Raw genomic sequence first — 25,607 nt, 5'->3', positions numbered from 1 at the left:
GTTGTTATTTCTTGTCTTCATTTCTTACTTTGCTTATTTAGGTCTTTCTTTTCTCCTTGATGAACCTGGCTAGAGGTTTATCAATCTTGTTTATCTTTTCAAAAGTCCAACTCTTGGTTTCATTGATCTTTTTTTGAGACCAATTTTTTTGGTCTCTATTTTATTCATTTCCTCTCTGATCTTTATTTTTTCCTTCCTTCTGCTGACTTCAGACTTTGCCTGTTCTTCTTTTACTCATTCATTTAGGTAGTAGATTAGGTTGTTTATTTGAGTTTTTTCTTGTTTTGGGGGGTAGGAGTGTATTGCTATAAATTTCCCTCTTAGAACTGCTTTTGCTTCTAAGATTTTGAAAAGTTGTGTTTCCATTTTCATTCGTCTCAGTTATTTTCTGATTTCTTCAATGACCCATTGGCTTTTTAGTAGCATGTTGTTTAGTCTCCATGTGTTTGTGCTTTTTCCATTTTCTTTCTGTAATTGATTTCTAGTTTCATACTGTGTGATCAGAAAAAAATGCTTGATAAAATTTCTGTTAAATTTGTTGAGACTTGTTTTGTGGCCTAGTACAGGATCTATCCTTGAGAACATTCCATGTGCACTTGAAAATAATGTGTATTCTGCTGTTTTTGGATGGAATGTCCTGTAGGTATCTATTAAGTCCAGCTGGTCTACTTTGTCATTTATGTGTCATTTAAGATCATTGTTGCCTTATGATTTTCTGTCTGGATGATCTGTCCACTGATGTAAGTAGGGTGTTAAAGTCCCCTACTATTATTGTATTACTGTCAGTTTCTCCCTTTATGTCTGTTAATATTTGTTTTACAAATGTAGGTGTTCTATATTAGGTGCATATATGTTAAGAGGTTTGATACCCTCTTTTTGTATTTATCCCTTTATCATTACATAATGTCCTTCTTTGTCTTTTGTTACAGAGTTTGTTTTAAAGTCTATATTGTCTGATATGAGGGTAGTAATGGCTACCCTCACTTTCTTGTTGTTTCCATTTGCATGAAATACCTTTTTCCATCCCCTTAATTTCAGCCTGTGTGTGCCTTTCACCCTGAAGGGAGTCTCTTGTAGGTAGCATATTGAAAGGTCTTGTTGTTTTATCCAGTCATCTACCCTATGTCTTTTGATTGGAGCATTTAGTCTATTGACATTGAAAGTAATTATTATTATTATTTTAATATTTATTTATTTGGCTGCGCCAGGTCTTAGTTGCGGCGTGCAGGCTCTTAGTTGCGGCATGTGGGATCTAGCTCCCTGATTAGGAATCAAACCCAGGTCCCCTGCCCTGGGAGCAGGGAGTCTTAACCGCTGGACCACCAGGGAAGTCCCGAAAGTAATTATTGATTAGTATGTTCTTATTGCCATTTTATTACTTGTTTTCTGGTTGTTTTATAATTCTTCTGTGTTCTTTTCTACTTTTTGTTTCTTTATAGTCTGATGATTTTCTTTAGTGGTATGCTTATGTTCCTTTCTCTGTAGTTTTTGTATATATATTGTAGGTTTTTGATGTGTGGTTATTATGGAATTCATATATGTAGACCTGTAATTATATCTACTTGCTTTAAGAAGGTAGTCCTTTAAATTCAAATGCATCCTAAAAGATCTACAAGTTTTTACTCCCCTTTCCCACATTTTGTATTTTTGATGTTATATTTTTTGTCTTTTGTTCTTAATACTAGCTTATTTAAGCGCTTGGTCATCAGCCTTTACTGTCTATTTGCCTTTACTAGTGGCATTTTTCCTTTCCTATAGGCTCTACTTCTTTTTTTTTTTTTTACATCTTTATTGGAGTATAATTGCTTTACAATGGCGTGTTAGTTTCTGCTTTATAACAAATTGAATCAGTTTTACATATATATATATGTTCCCATATCTCTTCCCTCTTGCATATCCCTCCCTCCTACCCTCCCCATCCCACCCCTCTAGGTGGTCACAAAGCACCAAGCTGATCTCCCTGTGCTATGCGGCTGCTTCCTACGAGCTATCTATTTTATGTTTGGTAGTGTATATATGTCCATGCCACTCCCTCACTTTGTCACAGCTTACCCTTCCTGCTCCCCATATCCTCGAGTCCATTCTCTAGTAGCTCTGTGTCTTTATTCCCGTCTTACCCCTAGGTTCTTCATGACATTTTTTTTCTTAGATTCCATATATATGTGATAGCATATGATATTTGTCTTTCTCTTTCTGAATTACTTCACTCTGTATGACAGACTCTAGGTCCATCCAACTCACTGCAAATAACTCAATTTCATTTCTTTTTATGGCTGAGTAATATTTCATTGTTTATATGTGCCACATCTTCTTTATCCATTCATCTTTGTCCATTCATCATGGACACTTAGGTAGCTTCCATCTCCTGACCATTGTAAATAGAGCTGCAATGAACACTTTGGGACATGACTCTTCTTGAATTATGGTTTTCTCAGGGTATATGCCCAGTAGTGGGACTGCTGGGTCATATGGTAGTTCTACTTGTAGTTTTTTAAGGAACCTCCATATTGTTCTCCATAGTGGCTGTACCAACTCACATTGCCACCAGCAGTGCAAGAGTGTTCCCTTTTCTCCACACCCTCTCCAGCGTTTATTGTTTCTAGATTTTTTGATGATGGCCATTCTGACTGGTGTGAGATGATATCTCATTGTAGTTTTGATTTGCATTTCTCTAATAATTAATGATATTGAGCATTCTTTCATGTGTTTGTTGGCAATCTGTATATCTTCTTTGGAGAAATGTCTATTTAGGTCGTCTGCCCATTTTTGGATTGGGTTGTTTGTTTTTTTGTTATTGAGCTGCATGAGCTGCTTGTAAATTTTGGAGATTAATCCTTTGTCAGTTGCTTCATTTGCAAATATTTTCTCCCATTCTGAGGGTTGTCTTTTGGTCTTGTTTATGGTTTCCTTTGCTGTGCAAAACTTTGAGGTTTCATTAGGTCCCATTTGTTTATTTTTGTTTTTATTTCCATTTCTCTAGGAGGTGTGTCAAAAAGGATCTTGCTGTGATTTATGTCATAGAGTGTTCTGCCTAGGTTTTCCTCTAAGAGTTTGATAGTTTCTGGCCTTACATTTAGGTCTTTAATCCATTTTGAGCTTATATTTATGTATGGTGTTAGGGAGTGTTCTAATCTCATACTTTTACATGTACCTGTCCAGTTTTCCCAGCACCACTTATTGAAGAGGCTGTCCTTTCTCCACTGTACATTGCTGCCTCCTTTATCAAAGATAAGGTGACCATATGTGCGTGGGTTCATCTCTGGGCTTTCTATCCTATTCCATTGATCTATCTTTCTGTTTTTGTGCCAGTACCATACTGTCTTCCTTACTGTAGCTTTGTAGTATTGTCTGAAGTCAGGGAGTCTGATTCCTTCAGCTCCGTTTTTCATTCTAAAGATTGCTTTGGCTCTTTGGGGCCTTTTGTGTTTCCATACAAATTGTGAAATTTTTTGTTCTAGTGCTGTGAAAAATGCCAGTGGTAGTTTGATAGGGATTGCATTGAATCTGTAGATTGCTGTGGGTAGTATAGTCATTTTCACAATGTTGATTCTTCCAATCCAAGAACATGGTATATCTCTCCATCTATTTGTATCATCTTTAATTTCTTTCATCAGTGTCTTATACTTTTCTGCATACAGGTCTTTTGTCTCCTTAGGTAGGTTTATTCCTAGATATTTTATTCTTTTTGTAGCAATGGTGAATGGGAGTGTTTTCTTGATTTCAGTTTCAGATTTTTCATCATTAGTGTATAGGAATGCGAGAGATTTCTGTGTATTAATTTTGTATCCTGCTACTTTACCAAATTCATTGATTAGCTCTAGTAATTTTCTGGTAGCATCTTAAGGATTCTCTCTGTATAGGATCATGTCATCTGCAAATAGTGACAGCTTTACTTCTTCTTTTCCGATTTGGATTCCTTTTATTTCCTTTTCTTCTCTGATTGCTGTGGCTAAGACTTCCAAAACTATGTTGAATAAGAGTGGTGAGAGTGGGCAACCTTGTCTTGTTTCTGATCTTAGTGGAAATGCTTTCAGTTTTTCACCTTTGAGGATGATCTTGGCTGTGGGTTTGTCATATATGGCCTTTATTATGTTGAGGAAAGTTCCCTCTATGCCTACTTTCTGGAGGGTTTTATCATAAATGGGTGTTGAATTTTGTCGAAAGCTTTCTCTGCATCTATTGAGATGATCATATGGTTTTTCTCCTTCAATTTGTTAATATGGTGTATCACGTTGATTCATTTTGCATATATTGAAGAATCCTTGCATTCCTGGGATAAACCCCACTTGATCATGGTGTATGATCCTTTTAATGTGCTGTTGGATTTTGTTTGCTAGTATTTTGTTGAGGATGTTTGCATATATGTTCATCAGTGTTATTGGTCTATAATTTTTTTCTTTTTGTGATATCTTTTTCTGGTTTTGGTATCAGGGTGATGGTTGTTTTGTAGCATGAGTTTGGGAGTGTTCCTCCCTCTGCTATATTTTGGAAGAGTTTGAGAAGGGTAGGTGTTAGCTCTTCTCTAAATGTCTGACAGAATTCGCCTGTGAAGCCATCTGGTCCTGGGCTTTTGTTTGTTGGAAGATTTTTAATCACAGTTTCAATTTCAGTGCTTGTGATTGGTCTGTTCATATTTTCTATTTCTTCCTGATTCAGTCTTGGCAGGTTGTGCATTTCTAAGAATTTGTCCATTTCTTCCAGGTTTTCCATTTTATTGGCATAGAGTTGCTTGTAGTAATATCTCATGATCTTTTGTATTTGTGCAGTGTCAGTTGTTACTTCTCCTTTTTCATTTCTAATTCTATTGATTTGAATCTTCTCCCTTTTTTCTTGATGAGTCTGACTAATGGTTTATCAAATTTGTTTATCTTGTCAAAAAAACAGCTTTTAGTTTTATTGATCTTTACTATTGTTTCCTTCATTTCTTTTTCATTTATTTGTGATCTGATTGTTATGATTTCTTTCCTTCTGCTAACTTTGGGGATTTTTTGTTCTTCCTTTTGTAATTGCTTTAGGTGCAAGGTTAGATTGTTTATTCGAGATGTTTCCTGTTTCTAAGGTAGGAGTGCATTGCTATAAACTTCCCTCTTAGAACTGCTTTGCTGCATCCCATATGTTTTGGGTCGTCGTGTCTCCATTGTCATTTCTTTCTAGGTATTTTTTGATTTCCTCTTTGATTTCTTCAGTGATGTCTTGGTTATTAAGTAGTGTATGGTTTAGTCTTCATGTGTTTGTATTTTTTACAGATCTTTTCCTGTATTTGATATCTAGTCTCATAGTCTTGTGGTCGGAAAACATACTTGATACAATTTCAATTTTCTTAAATTTACCAAGGCTTGATTTGTGATCCAAGATATGATCTATCCTGGAGAATGTTCCATGAGCACTTGAGAAGAAAGTGTATTCTGTTGTTTTTGGATGGAATGTTCTATAAATATCAATTAAGTCCATATTGTTTAATGTATCATTTAAAGGTTCAGTTTCCTTATTTATTTTCATTTTGGATGATCTGTCCATTGAGAAAGTGTGGTGTTAAAGTCCCCTACTATGAATGTGTTACTGTCGATTTCCCCTTTATGGCTGTTAGTATTTGCCTAATGTATTGAGGTGCTCGTATATTGGATGCATAAATATTTACAATTGTTATATCTTCTTCTTGGATCGATCCCTTGATGATTATGTAGTGTCCTTCTTTGTCTCTTGTAATAGTCTTTAAGTCTATTTTTTCTGATATGAGAATTGCTACTCCAGCTTTCTTTTGATTTGCATTTGCATGGAATATCTTTTTCCATCCCCTCACTTTCAGTCTGTATGTGTCCCTAGGTCTGAAGTGGGTCTCTTGTAGGCAGCTTATATACGGGTCTTGGTTTTGTGTCCATTCAGCCAGTCTGTGTCTTTTGGTAGGAGCATTTAATCCATTTACATTTAAGGTAATTATCGATATGTATGTTCCTATTACCATTTTCTTAATTGTTTTGGGTTTGTTATTGTAGGTCTTTTCCTTCTCTTATGTTTCCTACCTAGAGAAGTTCCTTTAGCATTTGTTGTAAAGCTGGTTTGGTGGTGCTGAATTCTGTTAGCTTTTGCTTTTCTGTAAAGGTTTTAATTGCTCCATCAAATCTGAATGAGATCCTTGCTGGGTAGAGTATTCTTGGTTGTAGGTTTTTCTCCTTCATCACATTAAATATGTCTTGCCACTCCCTTCTGGCTTGCAGAGTTTCTGCTGAAAGATTAGCTGTTAACCTTATGGGGATTCCCTTGTGTGTTATTTGTTGTTTTTCCCTTGCTGCTTTTAACATGTTTACTTTGTATTTAATTTTTGACAGTTTGATTAATATGTGTCTTGGCGTGTTTCTCCTTGGATTTATCCTGTATGGGACTCTCTTTGCTTCCTGGACTTGATTAACTATTTCCTTTCCCATATTAGGGAAGTTTTCAACTATAATCTCTTCAAATATTTTCTCAGTCCCTTTCTTTTTCTCTTCTTCTTCTGGGACCCCTATAATTCGAATGTTGGTGTGTTTAGTGTTGTCCCAGAGGTCTCTTAGACTGTCCTCAGTTCTTTTTATTCTGTTTTCTTTATTCTGCTCTGCAGTAGTTATTTCCACTATTTTATCTTCCAGGTCACTTATCCGTTCTTATGCCTCAGTTATTCTGCTATTGATCCCTTCTAGAGTATTTTTAATTTCATTTATTGTGTTGTTCATCATTGCTTGTTTCCTCTTTAGTTCTTCTAGGTCCTTGTTAAATGTTTCTTGCATTTTCTCTATTCTATTTTCAAGATTGTGGATCATCTTTACTATCATTATTCTGAATTCTTTTTCAGGTAGACTGCCTATTTTCTCTTCATTTGTTAGGTCTGGAGGGTTTTTATCTTGCTCTTTCCTCTGCTGTGTGTTTTCCTGTCTTCTCATTTTGCTTACCTTACTGTGTTAGGGGTCTCCTTTTTGTAGGCTGTGGGTTCGTATTTCCTGTTTTTTTTGTGTCTGTCCCCAGTGGCTAAAGTTGGTTTGGTGGGCTGTGTAGGCTTCCTGGTGGAGGGGACTAGTGCCTGTGTTCTGGTGGATGAGGCTGGATCTTGTCTTTCTGGTGCACAGGTCCACGTCTGGTGGTGTGTTTTGGGGTGTCTGTGGCCTTACTTTGATTTTGGGCACCCTCTCTGCTAATGGGTGGGGTTGTGCTTCTGTCTTGCTAGTTGTTTGCCATAGGGTGTCCAGCACTTTAGCTTGCTGGTCGTTGAGTGAAGCTGGGTGTTGGTGTTGAGATGGAGATCTCTGGGAGAATTTTGCCGTTTGATATTACGTGGAGCTGGGAGGTCTCTTGTGGACTAGTGTCCTGAAGTTGGTTCTCCCACATCAGAGGCACAGCATTGACTCTTGGCTGCAGCACCAAGAGCCTTTCATCCACACGGCTCAGAATAAAAGGGAAAAAAAGTAGAAAGAAGGAAAGAAAGAGAATAAAATAAAATAAAGATATAATAAAATAAAGTTATTAAAATAAAAAATAATTATTAAGAAAAAATATTTAAAAAAAAATGAAAACAAAAACATACAAACGAACAAAAAAACGGACGGACAGAACCCTAGGACAAATGTTGAAAGCAAAGCTTTATACAGACAAAATCTCACACAAAAGCATACACATACACACTCACAAAAAGAGGAAAAGGGGTAAAAATAATAAATCTTGCTCTCAAAGTCCACCTCCTCAATTTGGGATGATTCGTTGTCTATTCAGGTATTCCATGATGCAGCGTACATCAAGTTGATTGTGGAACTTTAATCCGCTGCTCCTGAGGCTGCTGGGAGAGATTTCCCTTTCTCATCTCTGTTCTCACAGCTCCCAGGGGCTCAGCTTTGGATTTGGCCCCACCTCTGTGTGTAGGTCGCTGGAGGCCGTCTGTTCTTCGCTCAGACAGGACGGGGTTAAAGGAGCAGCTGATTCCGGGGCTCTGGCTCACTCAGGCCGGGGGGAGGGAGGGGCACGGAGTGCGGGGCGAGCCTGCGGTGGCAGAGGTCATCGTGTCGTTGCACCAGCCTGAGGCTCGCCCTGCGTTCTCCCAGGGAAGTTATCCCTGGATCCCGGGACCCTGGCAGTGTCGGGGTGCACAGGCTCCCAGAAGGGAAGTGTGGATCGTGACCTGTGGTCGCACACAGGCTTCTTGGTGGCAGCAGCAGCAACCTTAGAGTCTCATGCCCCGTCTCTGGGGTCCGCGCTGTTAGCCGCGGCTCGCGCCCGTCTCTGGAGCTCTTTTAAGCACTGCTCTTAATCCCCTCTCCTCGTGCACCAGGAAACAAAGAGGTAAGAGAAAATCTCTTGCCTCTTTGGCAGGTCCAGATATTTCCCCGGACTCCCTCCTGGCTAGCTGTGGCGCACTAGCCCCCTTCAGGCTGTGTTCACGCCGCCAACCCCAGTCCTCTCCCTGCAATCCGACCGAAGCCCGGTCCTCAGTTCCCAGCTCCACCCGCACCAGCGGGTGAGCAGACAAGCCTCTCGGGCTGGTGAGTGCCAGTTGGCACCGAGCCTCTGTGTAGGAATCTCTCCGCTTTGCCCTCTGCACCCCTGTTGCTGTGCTCTCCTCCGTGGCTCCAAAGCTTCCCCACTCCGCCACCCGCAGTCTCCGCCCACGAAGGGGCTTCCTAGTGTGTGGAGACCTTTCCACCTTCACAGCTGCCTCCCACTGGTGCAGGTCCCGTCCCTATTCTTTTGTCTCTATTTATTCTTTTTTCTTTTGCCGTACCCAGGTACGTGGGGAGTTTCTTGCCTTTTGGGAGGTCATCTTGTTTGGGTTCATCTTGATATCCTCTGTGTTTCCAGTACTTGGATATCTGTTTCCTTCTTCAGTTTTAAGAAGTTTTCAGTCATAATTTCATCAAATACAATTTCAACCCTTTTTCTCTCTCTTCTCCTTCTGGACCCCTATAATGCGAATGTTGGTACACTTAATACTGTCCCACAGATCTCTTAAACTGCTCTCATTTTGCTGCTCTGATCGGGCAGTTTCCATAATTCTGTCTTCCAGATCACTTTTGCATTTTTCTGTATCACCTAGTTTGCTGTTAATTCCTTCTAGTGTATAGTTCATTGCTGTTATTGTATTCTTCAATACAATAACTGACTGGTTCTTTTTAATATTTTCTAGTTCCTTGTTAATATTCTCACTGTGTTCATCTATTCTTTTCCCTAATTCCATTAGCATCCTTATTACTGGTGTTGTAAATTCTTTATCTGGTAAATTATTTATTTCTGCTTCATTAGTGTTCCTCCCCGCCCCGCCCAGGCTTTGTTCTTCTCTTTCAATGAGACCAATTTCTCTGTCTTCTCATTTTGCTTAACTTTCTTTGTCTCTATGAAATTAGGTGAAACAGTGATGCATTGCAGTCTTGAATGTGTCCTTATGTGGGAGTGTTCTTATACAGTATGTATGTGCCCAGTGGCTTTGGTGGGAGAGAGAGCTGGATTTGATGTGAACACAAGCCACATCTTTCCTCAGGGTGTGCTGGCAGTTCTCATTTTGGTAGGAGGTGGGATAGGAGTTGGAGGGGCTAGGGCTGGACCCAGTTGTGAGTTGGGTCTTCCTCTCTGCTTGATGGCTGTCACTGCCCTATTGGGAGCAAGGTCAGGTCTCAAGTTGCTGGAGCAGAAGCCCTGAGGGTTAGGTCCAAGGTGGCTCCATTCCCTTTAAGTTTGTACCCCTCCCCCTCCCAGCATTGGCACCCTCACCCCAGAAAGGAACAGTGCTGGAACAAGAGGGGCTGGTGTGGGCACTCAGTGCATGTTCAGGTGTGGGCTATGGTGGTGAGGCCTGGGTCAGAGATCTGTACTGCTTCTGATGTGCTGCCTGTATAAGCACCAGTAATGGCTGCCCTTACCCTACTCAGACGCTGCTTTGAGTCTAAGCCACCTTTGTCTCTCATAGCTGGGCTCTTTCTTCTGTCTCTGCCACAGGGCAAGGAGCTATACCCAGGAGCTATGCCATAGGGCAAGTGGGGCCTGTGTGGGCACTTGGCATGTGTTGGGGCACAGGCTGTGGCGGTCTGGCTGCAGACAGAAATGGGGCTTTTTCTGATGAGTTGCCTGTGTCAGCGTTAGTAATGGCTGTCCCCACCCTTCTCAGATGCTGCTTCAGGTCTGAGACACATCTGTGTCTCACAGCTAAGCTCCCAAGCAGGGCTGGAACACTCAGTAGCTCAGGTTGAGGTGCACACAGAGCGGTGTAGGAAATCTGCCCCCTCTGCTCTGCTTCAGGAACAAGTGAGTGTGCACAGACTCCTCATGAATGGAGTTTACGGCTTTAGCTGTTACATTAAGGTGCATGATCCATGTTGAGTTAATTTTTGTGTATGGTATGAGGCAGGGGTTCAGCTCCCTTCTTTTGCATGTAAATATACAGTTGTCCCAGCACTGTTTATTGAAACGACTACTTATTCTTTCTGCATTGAGTTGTCTAGACACCTTTGTTGAAAATTAATTGACTGTGAATTTAAGGGTTTATTTTTGAACTCTCAATTCTATTCTATTGATCTATATGTCTATTCTTATGCCAGTAACACACTTTCTTGTAGCTTTTTAGTAAGTTTTGAAATTGGAAAGTGTGAGTCCTCCAGTTTTGTTCTTTTTAAAGATTACCTTGGTTATTTTGTGTTCCTTGCATTTTCATATGAATTTTAGGTTTATCTTGTCAATGTCTGCAAAAAATACAGCTGGCATTTTGATAGGAGTTGTACTGAATTTAGAGTTTAATTTGGGGGAATATTGCAGTCATAACAATATTAAGTCTTCCAGTCCATGACATGGAAAGTCTTTCCATTTATTTAAGTCTTTTAATGATGTTTTGTAATTTTCAGTGTAGAAGTCTTGCACTTATTTTGTTAGATTCATTACTAAATATTTTATTTTTGATTCTATTGTATATAATACTGTTTCCTTAATTTTATTTTTATACTGTTCATTGCAAGTGTATAGGTATACGATTCATTTTTGCACATTAACATTGCATCCTGCAACCTTGCTCATCTCATATATTAGCTCTATTTTTTTTTAGTGAATTCCTTAGGATTTTCTGTATACTAGATCATCTTATACTCAAATAGATAGTTTTACTTCTTTTCCAATTTAGATGCCTTTTATTTATTTTCCTTACTGAATAGAAGTGAAAGAGGATATTCTTGTCGTATTCCTGATCACAGGGAGAAAGCATTTAGACTTTCACCATTAAGTATGATCTTAACTGTGGGTTTTTCATAGATCCCCTTTATCAGGTTGAAGAATATTTTTTTTGACTGAAATTTAATGTCTCTGAGTATTTATTCCTTACCAATCCTACAATGAATAAAAATGGGAATGAAAGTTCAACTCACATTTGGGTAGTAAGAGCTGGAGAACCTTGAGGAACGTAGCTGGACAATTAGACCAAGGGTGATATACTGTCATTTTTCTTGTGCATTATGCTTTTAAAAGAGGTGATATGATGAAACTGGGTCTTCCTACTAAGGTAATTTTTTTCATACTTAATGTAGAAATGGTCCTCCTCTATTAAATTACTTTTTAGAAATCATACCTCATGGCTATAAGTGTCTCATGAGTTTGGGTAATGCTCAGTATTTAGTGTGAACTATAGTTTTTCTAAATCATTTATGTGGCAATCCTTTATCTTAGACTTGAATGACCATTGCTATACATTTATAAGATATTTAGTGATGTTTAACATCAAAGGTAGCCTTATGTTTCATTTGGGCTATAGAGGTATTTGTGATATAGTTAGTCATAAAGTCATCTTGATGGCAATAAATAAACCAAGGGGTTCTTGCTGACTCTGGTGTGCTATATAGAATGCATTTTCGAATGGTTTATTTCTGCATTAGAGGAAAACACCAACCTTCTGGGGGTTGTCCACATTCCAGCATCTTGCGTCTGTTGTATTTATGATGGAAACAAGGCTAAAAAAGAGTATTTAGTCATCTGCTGTTTCCATTTGGTGCTAAACACATACTTTTCTCTAGAGTGCAAGAATGCTAATTTATTTCATGTACCAGGGTGGATTGCGGCCATTCCTGGAGACATGAGTATTTAAATTGGCAAAAACTAAACAGCGAATACTCTGCATATAGAAGATACATTCTCAGTATCTAGTTCTTGAGTAAGGCAAAATCTTTGTTAATTAGGGATCTGGATTTTAAATACAACTTACCTTCTAATAGGCAGGCATATACAATTGACCTTTCAACTACAGCCACAGCCATTATGTTTTGAGTTTAGAAGCTTTTTCTATGCATTCTGGTCAGTATGAAATATGACATAAGTAAAACTCACAAGTAAATTGTGAGCTATCCAGGTAAACATGTTCTGAGATCTGTCTTTGGAATGAGAGATAAAAGGGAGCAATAGGTTTTGTACTATCTATTTCTGTGCCCTTTATCTGTCTTCTCAGGTATAACTAGACAGTTTCTGGCATTTTATTCCCATATGTGATAGGATAATTTTTATATGTGTGAGATGTTTCAAATTAATTGCAAGTTTTTAATTTGAGTTGATGTTCATTCATTCATTAATAAACATTTGTCAGATATCTTTCATGTGCCCTCATGGAGCTTACATTCCAGTGAAGAAGACAGAAAACAAACATGGTAAATAACTATAATATAAAGTATATTAGTGATAAATAGTAGTAAGAAGAAAATAAAGCAGGGAAAGAAGTATGGCATGTTGAGAGTGAAATTGTTGGATGAATTTTTAGATAGAGTGGCTAGAGGAGGTCTCACTGAAAAGTTGATTTTTGAGTAAAGACTCAAAAGAAGTGAGAGAGTGAGCCAGTCATGGATCCAGAAGAGTGTTCCAGCAATGGGATGGCCTAGGGTAAGGATGGGATATTCCTAGATTTTTAGAGAACCAGCAAGGAGGTCCATGTTGCTGGATCACAGTGAACAAAGGGAGTAGTAAGGATGAGGTCAGAAAGATATATAGGATGGTTTGAGCAAAGCAGTGACATGATGACTTGCTAGAAGTGATAAGATGCCAAATTCTAGATAAATGAGGGTAAAGGTGAGAATTTGCTGACAGACTAGATGTGAGATTTGAGAGAAAGAGAAGTAAAGGCTGACAACAAGGTTTTTGGTTTGGTCAACTGGAAGAACTGCTACTGAACTGGTGAAGACTGGTAGTAGTGGTTTGAGGGGTATTTTCAGGAGCTCAGGTTTTGATATGCTATGTTTGAGAAGCATATTAGAGAGCCAGCTGACTTTTATGTGAGCTTTTTTGGCTCTCTTTTACCTGGTGCATTTTGAAATGCTCACCTGCCTCTCTATGAAGCAGTTCCTAACCTATGCATGCTTTTCCTTACACTTCCTATAGTAATTCTGATCTATTCCACCATTTTATTTTAGCATATTATTATTTAACAATTTCTAGAGAGCAGAGGACTTCAGAGTGGGTGCTTATTTTTACTTTGTATTTCCTTCTAGCTCTTAGTTCAGTTCCACTGTATAAATACTTCTTGAAATCAGTATCTAAGAATAGTCAAAACTTAAAAGATTATTAACCTAAATTATTTCTGTTTTCCTCAATCAGATGGATCTGATTGTTGGTCAAGGTAGGGAGCACTAACTTAACTTTCTGAAAAGCATGACAAATATGGGATATCTTACATGCATTTCCTCAAGGTCTTGCCTCCTGCTGGGGAATGTAATTAGAAATCAGATATTTTTCAGAACAACCTGAGATACACAGCAATAAGCACTGAATGACACACTTACATGTAAGTGCTAAAAACTGTCATCAACAGCTAGTCCAGAACACTTGGAAGAATAGTTCATAGGCAAATCTAGTTAGCCTAATTCGGAACACAATTAAAGAAGAACATTTCCATTCTAGAATGAGTATACCTTAGCTTTTTGCAGTTGTGATTTCCTTTTCCAAAATTCAAAATTTTATCTCATGGAAAAGTAAATTATCTTAAGGCAGTAACCCTCAAAGTTTTCTCATGTCTTTAAAGTTGTATTATTAATTCATTGGTCATTCTGTGACAGCTCCTATACAAGGCCCAGGGAATGAAAGAATTAAGACATCATTTTGGCCCCAATAGGAACTCTTAATTCAGTGAGAGACACAGATGTATCCATGAATAAATATAGCAAATGGTAATGGTTTAATAAGTCCTAGATTAGTGCTGTGTAAGTACTATTGAAACACATGAGTGTGTCCGTGGATGACAGAACATGAGAATCCAAATTGTCTTGAAGGATGAATGGACATATAGCAGGAGATATGAGGGGAGGCAGGGACATAGCTCATGCAAAGGCACCTGTAGAACCTCCTGTGATTCTGTGTGGCTGGAGAAAAGCGTGCCTGTGAGAGAAGTGGTAGAATGTAAGGCTAGAGAGAGAAGCTGGAGTCCAGATCATGCTTGTCTGTAATAAACAATATGAGAGATACTGTGTTAATTAACAGTCACTTGGAAAATTTAAATTGGGGAGTGAGGATCATATTTGAAGTTTAGAGAGACTCCTCTGATTGTGTTACTAACAAAATATCGTATTAGTCAAAAAGTTGTCTTTAATATTTCTCTAATTTGTTCTGTCCTCTGTGTTTTCACAAGCACTTCCTCTGTTTTCTCCCTAATCATTTTCCCACTAGACTACTACTAGTAATGAGGACGAGAACAAAGGGTACTTACTGGAGAAATATTTAATGAGGAGAATAACAGATCCCATCTAATGGCTGGGATGAAGGAATGGAAGGGTCAAGGATATTCCTTAAGTTTATTGTTAGTCAGCTGGATATTGGGGCCCTTCAGTCTGAGAATGTTGGAGGAAAAACATATTTGGGAGTGTGTATAAGAAAAGCAATGGGTTCAATTTTGGGCATGTATATTTTGAGATCCAACTTGAGTTATGCTCCTGGAGCTCAGTAGAGAGATCACTACCTGTCAATTTAAATTCAGTATTGTCATTTAAGGAGACAGGGAAGAAATATTTAAGGAGGGAATATGGCCAATAGTTTGTTGTATAGAGAGAGGTCAAGTAAGAAAATGCTGGAAAAATGTTTCACATTAAATTAGGTAACCTCATTAATACCCTGTGAGGTATTAATTATTATTAATAATAATTATTAAATATTATATTATTAATTATTTAATAATTATTAATTATTATCCCCATTTTGTAGCTGAAGTAAGGTTAATTATTACAATCAAAAGCTCCTGCTGGGCTTCCCTGGTGGCGCAGTGGTTGAGAGTCCGCCTGCCGATGCAGGGGACGCGGGTTCGTGCCCCGGTCCAGGAAGATCCCACGTGCTGCAGAGCAGCTGGGCCCGTGAGCCATGGCCGCTGAGCCTGCGCGTCCGGAGCCTGTGCTCCGCAACGGGAGAGGCCACGGCAGTGAGAGGCCCGCGTACCGCAAAAAAAAAAAAAAAAAGATGCTTGCACTCTAAGAGACTGGAAGGGAACCAAGACAGAAAATTCACTTTAAAAGCTCCTGCTGCTTTTGTGTTGGAATTGTAACCCCAAAGTTCCTGCTATTTTCCTGATGAGACAGACTTCCTGCCTTGGAGTTGCTCAGCGTTTGCCTCATTTCACCCTTAGCTTTTAAGTCACACCTTGTAGCAGGTTTTTCAAGCCTGTTGAATTAAACGTAAAAGCCAAAAAGTTTTTTGCTCTGGGAAAAGCAACCATTAAGCTATCACTACTAAGATGCTATGTTTAGAGTTGTTATTTTATCAAAGGTAGATTACAATAGTGAAGATGATACTTATTAATTTTACTCTTTCTTCATGTATCATTCACTTATATTTTGGGGCAAACTAAATGACCTTATCAATCACATTTGAATTTAGTGTTATAATTTTTGCCTGAGGTTATCTTATTAGTCTTATTCTGAAACTCAATTAAGGAATAAGTTTCTAATCTGCGTTATATTAGGTGTGACAGTTATTTGTCAAGAAGGTATGCCTGAAATGTGTATTTTCTTTTGGGCTACTACAGAACTGTAGGGTTTTAGGAAAGTCCTTAGACAGACTTTGTGAGAGATAATGAAGCTACTGACAATAACAAAAAGAATAGCATTGGGTAGAAAGAGTGGTAAGACAGGAGCCAATCCTGGATCTTGTTTATAGCTGGGCCATTAAATGAGAAAGAATAGAGAGTGCTTTCATGTAGGAAGCATTATAGCTATTTAATAAATGTTGGCTTTCTTAAAAACAATTACCACTACCACTTTTTATTAATTAAAAAAAATAATAGCACTTTTTGTATCTCCTCATGGGATTCTTTGTGAAAGAGTGACTGGAAACATGTTAAACAGGATAAGCCACTCCATGAACGTAAGGGATTATTAACTAGGAAGTTGCATCAACATCTCTGAGTTTGGATCCCATTTATACTAAATGATGCTATTTGCTTTCTTAGATGCACCAGAATATTTGGAAAATGGTGATTTATTTCTGACAAGTGAGTCACAGAAACTTAAATAAGGAATTGTAAGGATAATGATATTTATTGATCCTTGACTAGATGTTAAAATCCAACTTAACTCCCATTGGTGTTAATTAATCTATACGGGAAAAGTTTTCTGATTTATGGATATTTGAATTTTGTTAGATTAAGTGATGAAGTATACACACAAATGGAAGGAAAGCATGAAGTATAGCAATTAGATCTTACTGAAGTAGCTCATTATTTTTATGTTTTTCTGCTTATTCTTTTTCCTTTAATCATGACACATGACTTCAGATAGAATTTTTTTTAGGTATAAATTCAAGGCAAATAATAGATGAATACATAGTATTGTATTTGTTTCAGATAGATAGAAAATGAAATGAATATAGCGTGTTTCTGAACTTTACATATACATTTTCTTAACTGACACAGTAGTCTGCATTAGAATTAAGTAATATTGCTTTCCTAGGAGGTTCCTTTGGAGGTATTAATATTCACTTTGGTGTATTACAACTACTTAAGACATGCATTAATGGCCCAGAGTACATACTTTGGGGATATCTTGATACAATCATTATATGGTTTCTTAGTTTTCTATTTGAATTTGAAGAATTCTTTAATTTTCTCCTTTATTGAATTTGTCCTACTAACATGAAATAGAAAATGGGAAATAAGTGTAGAAAAGCAGTGAAGATCTCTCTCTGCTGCTTAACAATGTTTTGATTGTAAAATCTTGCATATTTTCAATCTTTTTTTTTTTTCCTTCAGAACCTTCTTTTTATCTCTGTAGTCTACTCTTGTTTCACCATCCTATATCCCTCAGCTCAGTTAAGGCTAAGTATTCAACTTCCTAATTTATTTTGGAGAAAAACATTTAAATTAGCAGGTGTTTGCACTATTTTGTTTTCTGATAGAACATGAAGCTGCCCACTGACCAATGATGCAGTTAGCAGGCAACATCTTGGCAGAGAGAAGATTGGGGATAGAAGTCAACCAAGAATGGAATCCAAATAGCAAATTATCCATCAGGCTTTTCTCTGCATGTCTTCTTAGTCTTAAGAAAACAAAACTACGGGCTTCCCTGGTGGCGCAGTGGTTGAGAGTCCACCTGCCGATGCAGGGGACACGGGTTCGTGCCCCGGTCCGGGAAGATCCCACATGCCGCGGAGCAGCTAGGCCCGTGAGCCATGGCTGCTGAGCCTGCGCGTCTGGAGCCTGTGCCCCGCAAAAGGAGAGGCCACAACAGTGAGAGACCCGCGTACCGCAAAAAAAAAAAAAAAAAGAAAAAAAAACTACTCTTTATGATCTCCCTTCCCTCCACTACCAGAGAAGTGGGTTCGTCAGCTCCAGAAACTTCATTCTTCATTTAAACACCTGGAAGAGAAACTCAGTAATTTGCATGTAGTTCTGCTTTGTTGAGCAGAGTATCTGCTGAGCTATTCTACTTGGGCAGGGATGTAGCTTAGTAAGGAAGTTTTCTCTGATTTTTTGAAATGTGGGTTTGTTCAAGGGTATGTGGAATCAATTGCTGTGAAAATCCTTTAGCTTTGCCCTTTCTGATGGCTAAGCTATCGGAGCTTTCCTTTTTTATTTTTCAAACATTTAGATTTTTTTCTTTTTTAGACAGAAGCCCTTAAGTTGGTAGAAGATACTTGCAAATGGACTGCATATCCAATTTTTTCATCCTTCCCTAAATATCATGGGAAATGTAACATGACAGGTCTATAGCTTATTTATACCAGTGAATATTTGCTTGGCTTTATTAACACTTTTGTTTTGTCTGATTTTGTATAAACTTTAAAAACTGAAGTATAACATACGTACATAAAAATGTACAGCTTATACACATACAGGTCAATGAATTCTCCAAGCCAAACACACCACCTGCAAGGTAACAAGCACCCAGATCAAGAAACAGAAAATTACCAAAATTCAAAAGATCCCTTATGCCCGTTTCCAGTCTCTAATCGCCCCTCAAGAATAAACACTATTCTGATTCCTAAAACTATAGATTAGTTTTGCCTGAGTTTGAACTTTATATAGATGGAATCAAGTAATATGTACTCTTTCGTGTCTGGTGTTTTTCATTCCATATTTCGTATTGTAGCATGTAACTGCATTTTGTTCATTCTCATTACTTTGGGTTGTCCCTAATTTGGGGCTCTATGAAGAGTGTTTCTATGAACACTTTTATATGTCTTTTAATGAACATATGAAAATATTTCTGTAAGAGTGTATCTTCTCCCAGGAGTGGAATAGAGCTGGTTCATACACATTCATTAATATATACATATGTTTAGCTTCGGTAGGCACTGCTGGTTTTCCAAAGCAGTTATATCAATGGCTTCACTAACATTTGATGTACAGATAGGTATAATTTAATTTTACTCTTTAGCTTTCTGTGGCATTATCAGGTACAAGTTTGTCTAGACTCTCCGGATTATGTATATTTTCCACACATTTGATTTCTTGGAATAATCATATCCCAAGTTTCTTATCCTTTCTGAGCATAACTTTCTCTTACTTATTTCTTATTCATTTGTCTATTTGTTTCTTCAAAAAAATGATTAAGTTCCTAATACATGCCATGTACTACTAGATAATGGATAAAAAATAAATAAGTTATAGTGCTTTCATTCAAGGGAAGTATAATGAAGTGAGGGAGACAGCAATATGAATATATATATATATATATATATACACATTTTTTTAACATCTTTATTCTTTTTTTTTTTACATCTTTATTGGAGTACAATTGCTTTACAGTGGTGTGTTAGTTTCTGCTTTATAACAAAGTGAATCAGTTATACATATACATATGTTCCCATATCTCTTCCCTCTTGTGTCTCCCTCCCTCCCACTCTCCCTATCCCACCCCTCTAGGTGGTCACAAAGCACCGAGCTGATCTCCCTGTGCTATGCAGCTGCTTCCCACTAGCTATCTATTTTACATTTGGTAGTGTATATATGTCCGTGCCACTCTCTCGCTTTGTCCCAGCTTACCCTTCCCCCTCCCCATATCCTCAGGTCCATTCTCTAGTAGGTCTGTGTCTTTATTCCCATCTTACCCCTAGGTTCTTCATGACATTTTTTTTTTCTTAGATTCCATATATATGTGTTAGCATACGGTATTTGTCTTTCTCTTTCTGACTTACTTCACTCTGTATGACAGACTCTAGGGAGGTGGATGGAATAGATATCTTTTTAAGTGATTTCACTCAAATCTAAAAAGCTTCATCTTTGATCTGTTGTTTCTAGATTTAGTAAAGAAGTCCATTAACAACTTGTCAAATTCATTCATTATGTCTAGGTTATTAAAAAATCATGTGTATTCCAATATAAATTTCACTTTTTTGAAGTAAACAGACCCCATATTTTTAACTCCCTCATACAGAAGTCATCCTGTCTTCCAAATTGCTTTTCTTAAAAACATTTCTTTAATTCTTTTTTTTAAAGTATAGTGACCATAATTATCCACAGTACTTTGGGTCCTAAACTCTAGGGTGTGCATGTGTTTTTGCTTGCTTCTTTGGTTTTTGGAGAGTTCAGTATCTTCTGATGTCCTTCTTGGTAATTTACAATACATATTTAGCTTCTTAGTCTAGAACACAAAATGTTCAGGTTTATATCTTCAAGAAACAACTTATGATGAATCCTAGGTTCTTCTCCTTATTGTAACATTCATCCTGGGTGAAGGCCCTGTAACCTCACACACATGACTTTGGCTCCCAGCTATGAGTTAGTGATTCACAGATCTCTATTTCTAGCTTAAGTCTAGATCCATGTATAGTATATTTTAATTTGGATATTATGCTGGCATCTCACATTTCACAGATGACAAAAAGTACTTTACCTTTCTCTTCCAAATGCATTATTCATTCTGTATTCTCCATCTGGCTGAATGCATCACGATGTGCACAATGGTGAAAACAATTTTCTAGATGCTTCTAGATACCTCCACCCCCTTCCATCTAAGTATCACAGAGTCTTACTGTTTTTGCCTCCTAAATATTTCTGGATCCATCCTACTACAGCCTAGCAATAGTGTTCAGCGTTCAGGCACTCATTGTCTTTTACCTGGATTATTGCCTGGTCTCCCTGACTGAAATTTCATTCTCTCTAATCACTAAATGGTCACTGCTAGAGCAATCTTTGAAAGTACACATCTGAGCTTGTTTCTCTCGCAGTCCTTAACATGGCATCTGCCTGCGTTTCTAGCTGGATTCATCACCATTCCTGCTTAGCGTCCCTATACTTGTAGTGCCACCTGCAGTAGCATGCATACTCCTTGCTCTGTTATGCCTCAGGCCTTTGCACATGCTGTTTTCCTTTTTTTGGGCAGATGTCCTTTATTCATTTATTTTTTTAACATCTTTATTGGAGTATAATTGCTTTACAATTGTGTGTTAGTTTCTATTGTATAACAAAGTGAATCAGCTATACATATACGTATATCCCCGTATCTCCTCCCTCTTGAGTCTCCCTCCCACCCTCCCCATCCCACCCCTCTAGGTGGTCACAAAGCACCGAGCTGATCTGCCTGTGCTATGCGGCTGCTTCCCACTAGCTATTTATTTTACATTTGGTAGTATATATAAGTCCATGCCACTCTCTCACTTCATCCCAACTTACCCTTCCCCCTCCCCGTGTCCTCAAGTCCATTCTCTACGTCTGCGTCTTTATTCCTGTCCTGCCCCTATATTCTTCAGAACCTTTCTGGTTTTTTTTTTTAGATTCCGTATATATGTGTTAGCATACGGTATTTGTTTTTCTCTTTCTGACTTACTTCACTCTGTATGACAGACTCTAGGTCCATCCACCTCATTACAAATAACTCAATTTTGTTTCTTTTTATGGCTGAGTAATATTCCATTGTATATATGTGCCACAACTTCTTTATCCATTCCTCTGTCCATGGACACTTAGGTTGCTTCCATGTCCTAGCTAAGAACAGTGGGTAGACAGCTACTTCTGTCTTCCCTACATCTTGTAAAACAGTTAATTACCCCCAAATCCTGCATGAAGTAGCAGACAGCCTTTATTTTCAGAAAGGAAGGAGCTAAAAATATAGTAGTGCTGCCATTTATTAACCTCAGGTAACATTATCCGAAGGTAGCAGAGTCATGGGATTTGCCATCAGAAGACTTAGGTTTACATCTGTTCTTTTATCAGCCTTTTAATCTCCTTAGACTAAATACTCATTTAGTTAAAATGGGGCTAATAACACCAGCCTTATTGCCTTAAAGGGTGTTGTGATGGTCAGTGAGATACTATCCAGAAGCACTTTATAAATTATAAGTCATTATACAACACAGGTCCTCACATCCTTGTGTAGTAGCAAATAAGAGAAATCCTTCCCACACAGGAAAGAGTATAACATAGCTGTTAGGATCATGGCTTAGCAGTTGCACTGACTTGGGTTACAATGCAAGAAATGCCACCATTTAGCTTTGTCCGTTGGCTCATGAACTCAGTCTCTCTAGGTATCAGTTTTCTCATCTTTAAAAAGGAGAATAATATGTATCATGAGTTGTTATAAGGATTACATGAGATATTGTATGTGGAATGCATGTTATTGTTAAGTTCCCTTGAATTAGCTTTCTTTAAAATAAACTTTTTATTTATATTAATAATTTTAGATTTCCAGAAAGGTTGCAATGATAGTACAGAATTTCCCATCCACTTTTCTTCTGATTTCCTTCATTGTTAATGTCTTACATTAGCCACAATGAACAAACATTGATGCATTACTATTAACTAAACTCTGGGCTTTTTTTGGAATTCATCAGTTTTCCCATTAATGTCTTTTTTTCTGTTCCAGGATCTGATCCAGGGTTCTATGCTGCATTTAGTTATCATGTCTCCCCAATTTCCTCTGGTCTGTGACAGTTTATCAGTCAGTCTCTTTGTTTTTTGTGACCTTAACAGTCTTGAGGGATACAGTCCAGGTATCATGTAGGATTTTCCCCAGTCTGGTTTTGTTTGTTGTTTTTCTCATGATTAGACTGAGACTGTGGGCTTTTGGAGAGAATTCCAGACAGATGAAGTACTTGTCTTGTCACAACATATCAAGGAGCACCCGCTAGCCATGTGACATCACTGATGATGTTAACATTCATCTCTTGGTTAAAGGAGTACTTGCCAGGGTTTTTCATTGTATATTGAGCTAGTTTTAACCAGTTGTCACTTATATAGGACTTTCTCTTTCCTCTCCTCCCACTGTTTGAAATGCTTTTCATTTATATTTATTGCAAATGTCATCTCTGAGGAAATATCTTCTCTGACCACCCAAGCTAAAGAGCTTCTCTTCTCAAGTCAGTCAGTGTTGTGTTTTCTCGATAGCATTTTTCATTACCTGAAATTGTCTTATGTATTGGTTTTACCTAGTTTATCTGTTTGTCTTTAGGCCCCCTCCCCCTCAAACAAGAACATAAGCTTCAGGAGAACAAGGTCCTTTCAGGATTGTTCACTTCTGTGCACTTGACATCTAAGCACAAGGGCTAGCATATACTAAATGCTCACTAACTATTTGTTTGAATAAATGTCAAAGAAAGAAAAATCCAGGATTAACTTATTAGCAAGTATTTCTGAAAAAGAGTGGAAGATAGCTGAATGGTGGGAAGTTTAATTTAGTATTCTTAACTTAATCGGTTTAGTTTTAACAAAAAGGTTAAATGCAATCATCACCATCTATGCAAATAAGTAATCAGCATCCTTGTAATTCAAGCTGTCTTATAATTCACTTCATAATGTGAAAGCCAAAGTATTTTTCTGACTTATAAGTGTATGGCTGACAAATGTAAGAATTACTCAGTTACCACACATCTGTACCATTGTGACCTTTATTTGCTATGGCTTCACTTTCCTATTACAGAAATTTTAACAGAATCAGGAGGAGTATAGAAATAATTCATGCCCTTTATTTTAACTTATCGTTATGAATTCCTAGTGTCTATTATCTTTTCATTTGTATTGGCAGAAAAATGGAGTTTCTTGGCATAAATCTTTCTTCCATAACCTCTCTTTTTATTTCTTTCCTCAGGACCTAAAATCTCCAAATCAGAGGGATGAAATTGCAGGTGCCCGGGCCTCATTGAAGGAGAACTCCCCCATATTGCATTCAATTTGTTCAGCTTGTTTGGAACATTCTGATGTCGCTTCCCTCAAAGCCAGCAAGGACACAGTTTGTGAAGAAATTCAGAATGCCCTCAATGTAATTTCAAATGCTTCGCAAGGCATCCAGAATGTGTTAGTCCCACCAGAACCTCAGGCAGCAACCCTGGGAAGTGCCCTTGATGAGCTTGAGGTAAGTTCAGAGAAAATTAAAATGTGATTTGATGTACCAATATGAAAATTAATAGATGTGTGTTCTCAGATCCTTGGGTTGGAGTTCAAAGTATGAGTAAATAAAAATCCAGTGACCTAATCAGTCTCTATCATTGACTGTGTTTTCCAAAGAATTGAATAGCAGGACACTATTCCATCAGTAAACTTCTGATTCCTTTCCATCTCTGCCAAGGAAGCCAATGCATTTAAATTGGGATTGTTAATTACATTGAAATGATGACTTTATTTTACACAGATCAATTTATGAAATGTAGGATTTATTCATTCCACAAATACTTATTTTTGGCGCTGTTCTTTATGCTTGGGATACAATTGAGTGCTGCTCTCTTGAACTCCTCACATTTTACTTTGGACTAGGGTGGCTAGTGAATATTAAGGCTAAATTTTGTAAGTAGAGCCAACCGGATTTGACAGAATGGTTGTGGGGTGTAAGTGAAAAGGGAAGAGTCATGGCTGGTGTTGCAGGTTAGCTCCTCTAGAAGCACACACTGAACAGAATTTGGGATACAAGGTGTTATTAGGAATCAACATGTGTGAGGGGAGAGGAAGGGAGCAGGACTGAGCAGAAGAAGAAGTCTACCTGTGAGCCAGACCCACAAAGCCACCAATGAGTAGGGAGCTCTGGAGAGAGTGGTAACCTCAAGAAATAGGCCTCTTTCAATCACTGGAAGCAGGTCACCCTACCCTGGGAAGGGTCTTATCTGCAGGCAGGGGGGCTGGGGATAAGCCCTCTGCAGCTGCTGCAGACCCTGAAGGAACTGACAGCTGGGGGGCCATCTGCTGGCCTCACCCTCCACAGGTAGGCAACAAGTCCTACCTGGAAGGAGGATGTGGGCAGTAAACCTCTGTGTCTACCACAGATAATTACAAGGGTTTTTTTTGTTGTTGTTTGTTTTTTGGCTTGAGCAACTAGATGGATTAAGTTTTTATCAACTATGATGGGGAAGACTGTGGGTGAAGCCATTTTTGAGAGGAAGATCAGCAACTCAATTTTCAACATGTTGAGAGATTTGTTAGACATTCCAGTATGATGTCAAAGATCATTGGTTATCCAAGTCAGATAAGTACTTGCTTAATGGAAGACAACACAGTGTAATGCTTAAAGATAAGGGATCAGGAGCCCAGATGCCTGAGTTCCTATCCCAGGTCTGGTGGATACTGCCCTTGTGACCTTAAGCAAGCTATTTTATTGAACTCTCAGTTTTCTTACCTATAAATTGAGGATAATAATAGGACCTATATCTTAGTGTTGTCTGCATCAGTGAATTAATAATACATGTAAAAATGCTCATAGCAGTGACTGGCACATAGTAAATTCTCGATAAATCTTAGCTTTCATTATTAGTTGTGGAGGTGACTGTTTGGCAGAAGATTCTTCCATAATCAAGAAACAATTAAAATTACTAAAGTTTTACTGATAACTTAAAAAAATAAACACATAACCTATAATTCCTATATGTTCTTAACATTATTACTGTCACAATAAACTTATTAGATATCTAATTCATTTAAGTTTAGAATAGCCTTTCCATATGCTTTTCCTTTAGTTACATGTCTTAAACAGATTTCTTCATTTCTAACCTAACATTATTAAATTCCTAATTTTTGGCATCAATGAAAAAATCTGTTAACTTCCTAATTATTAGCATTTATGTGAAAATCTTAGGACCTATTTGTCTAACTAAGGTAGAAAATTAGTGGTGATTCTTTAATAATACCCCATCATGTAAATGTTTGCCCTGTGTAATGGGTACTCAGTAAACTTGTCTATTAGATGAGCATTCTGTCTTCACAATAAGATTGAAAACACACTGTGGGCAAGATTATGTTT

The 25,607-nt window shown here is 37.9% G+C and overlaps 1 protein-coding gene across 1 annotated transcript in view; it reads left to right on the top strand.

The window, feature by feature from the left end:
• The window catches only part of CTNNA3 (catenin alpha 3), a 1,656,790-nt gene that overhangs the window by 411,740 nt on the left and 1,219,443 nt on the right, over positions 1–25,607 (top strand). Inside the window, exon 6 of the mRNA XM_060125436.1 lies at positions 23,472–23,735. Within this exon, the coding sequence (XP_059981419.1) occupies positions 23,472–23,735 (264 nt within the window). The remainder of the gene's footprint in view (positions 1–23,471; positions 23,736–25,607) is intronic.

Source organism: Lagenorhynchus albirostris, chromosome 16, assembly GCF_949774975.1.
Source record: "Lagenorhynchus albirostris chromosome 16, mLagAlb1.1, whole genome shotgun sequence".
In the NCBI taxonomy this organism is placed as follows: Eukaryota; Metazoa; Chordata; class Mammalia; order Artiodactyla; family Delphinidae; genus Lagenorhynchus; species Lagenorhynchus albirostris.
This window is presented reverse-complemented; position numbering and strand designations above follow the sequence as displayed.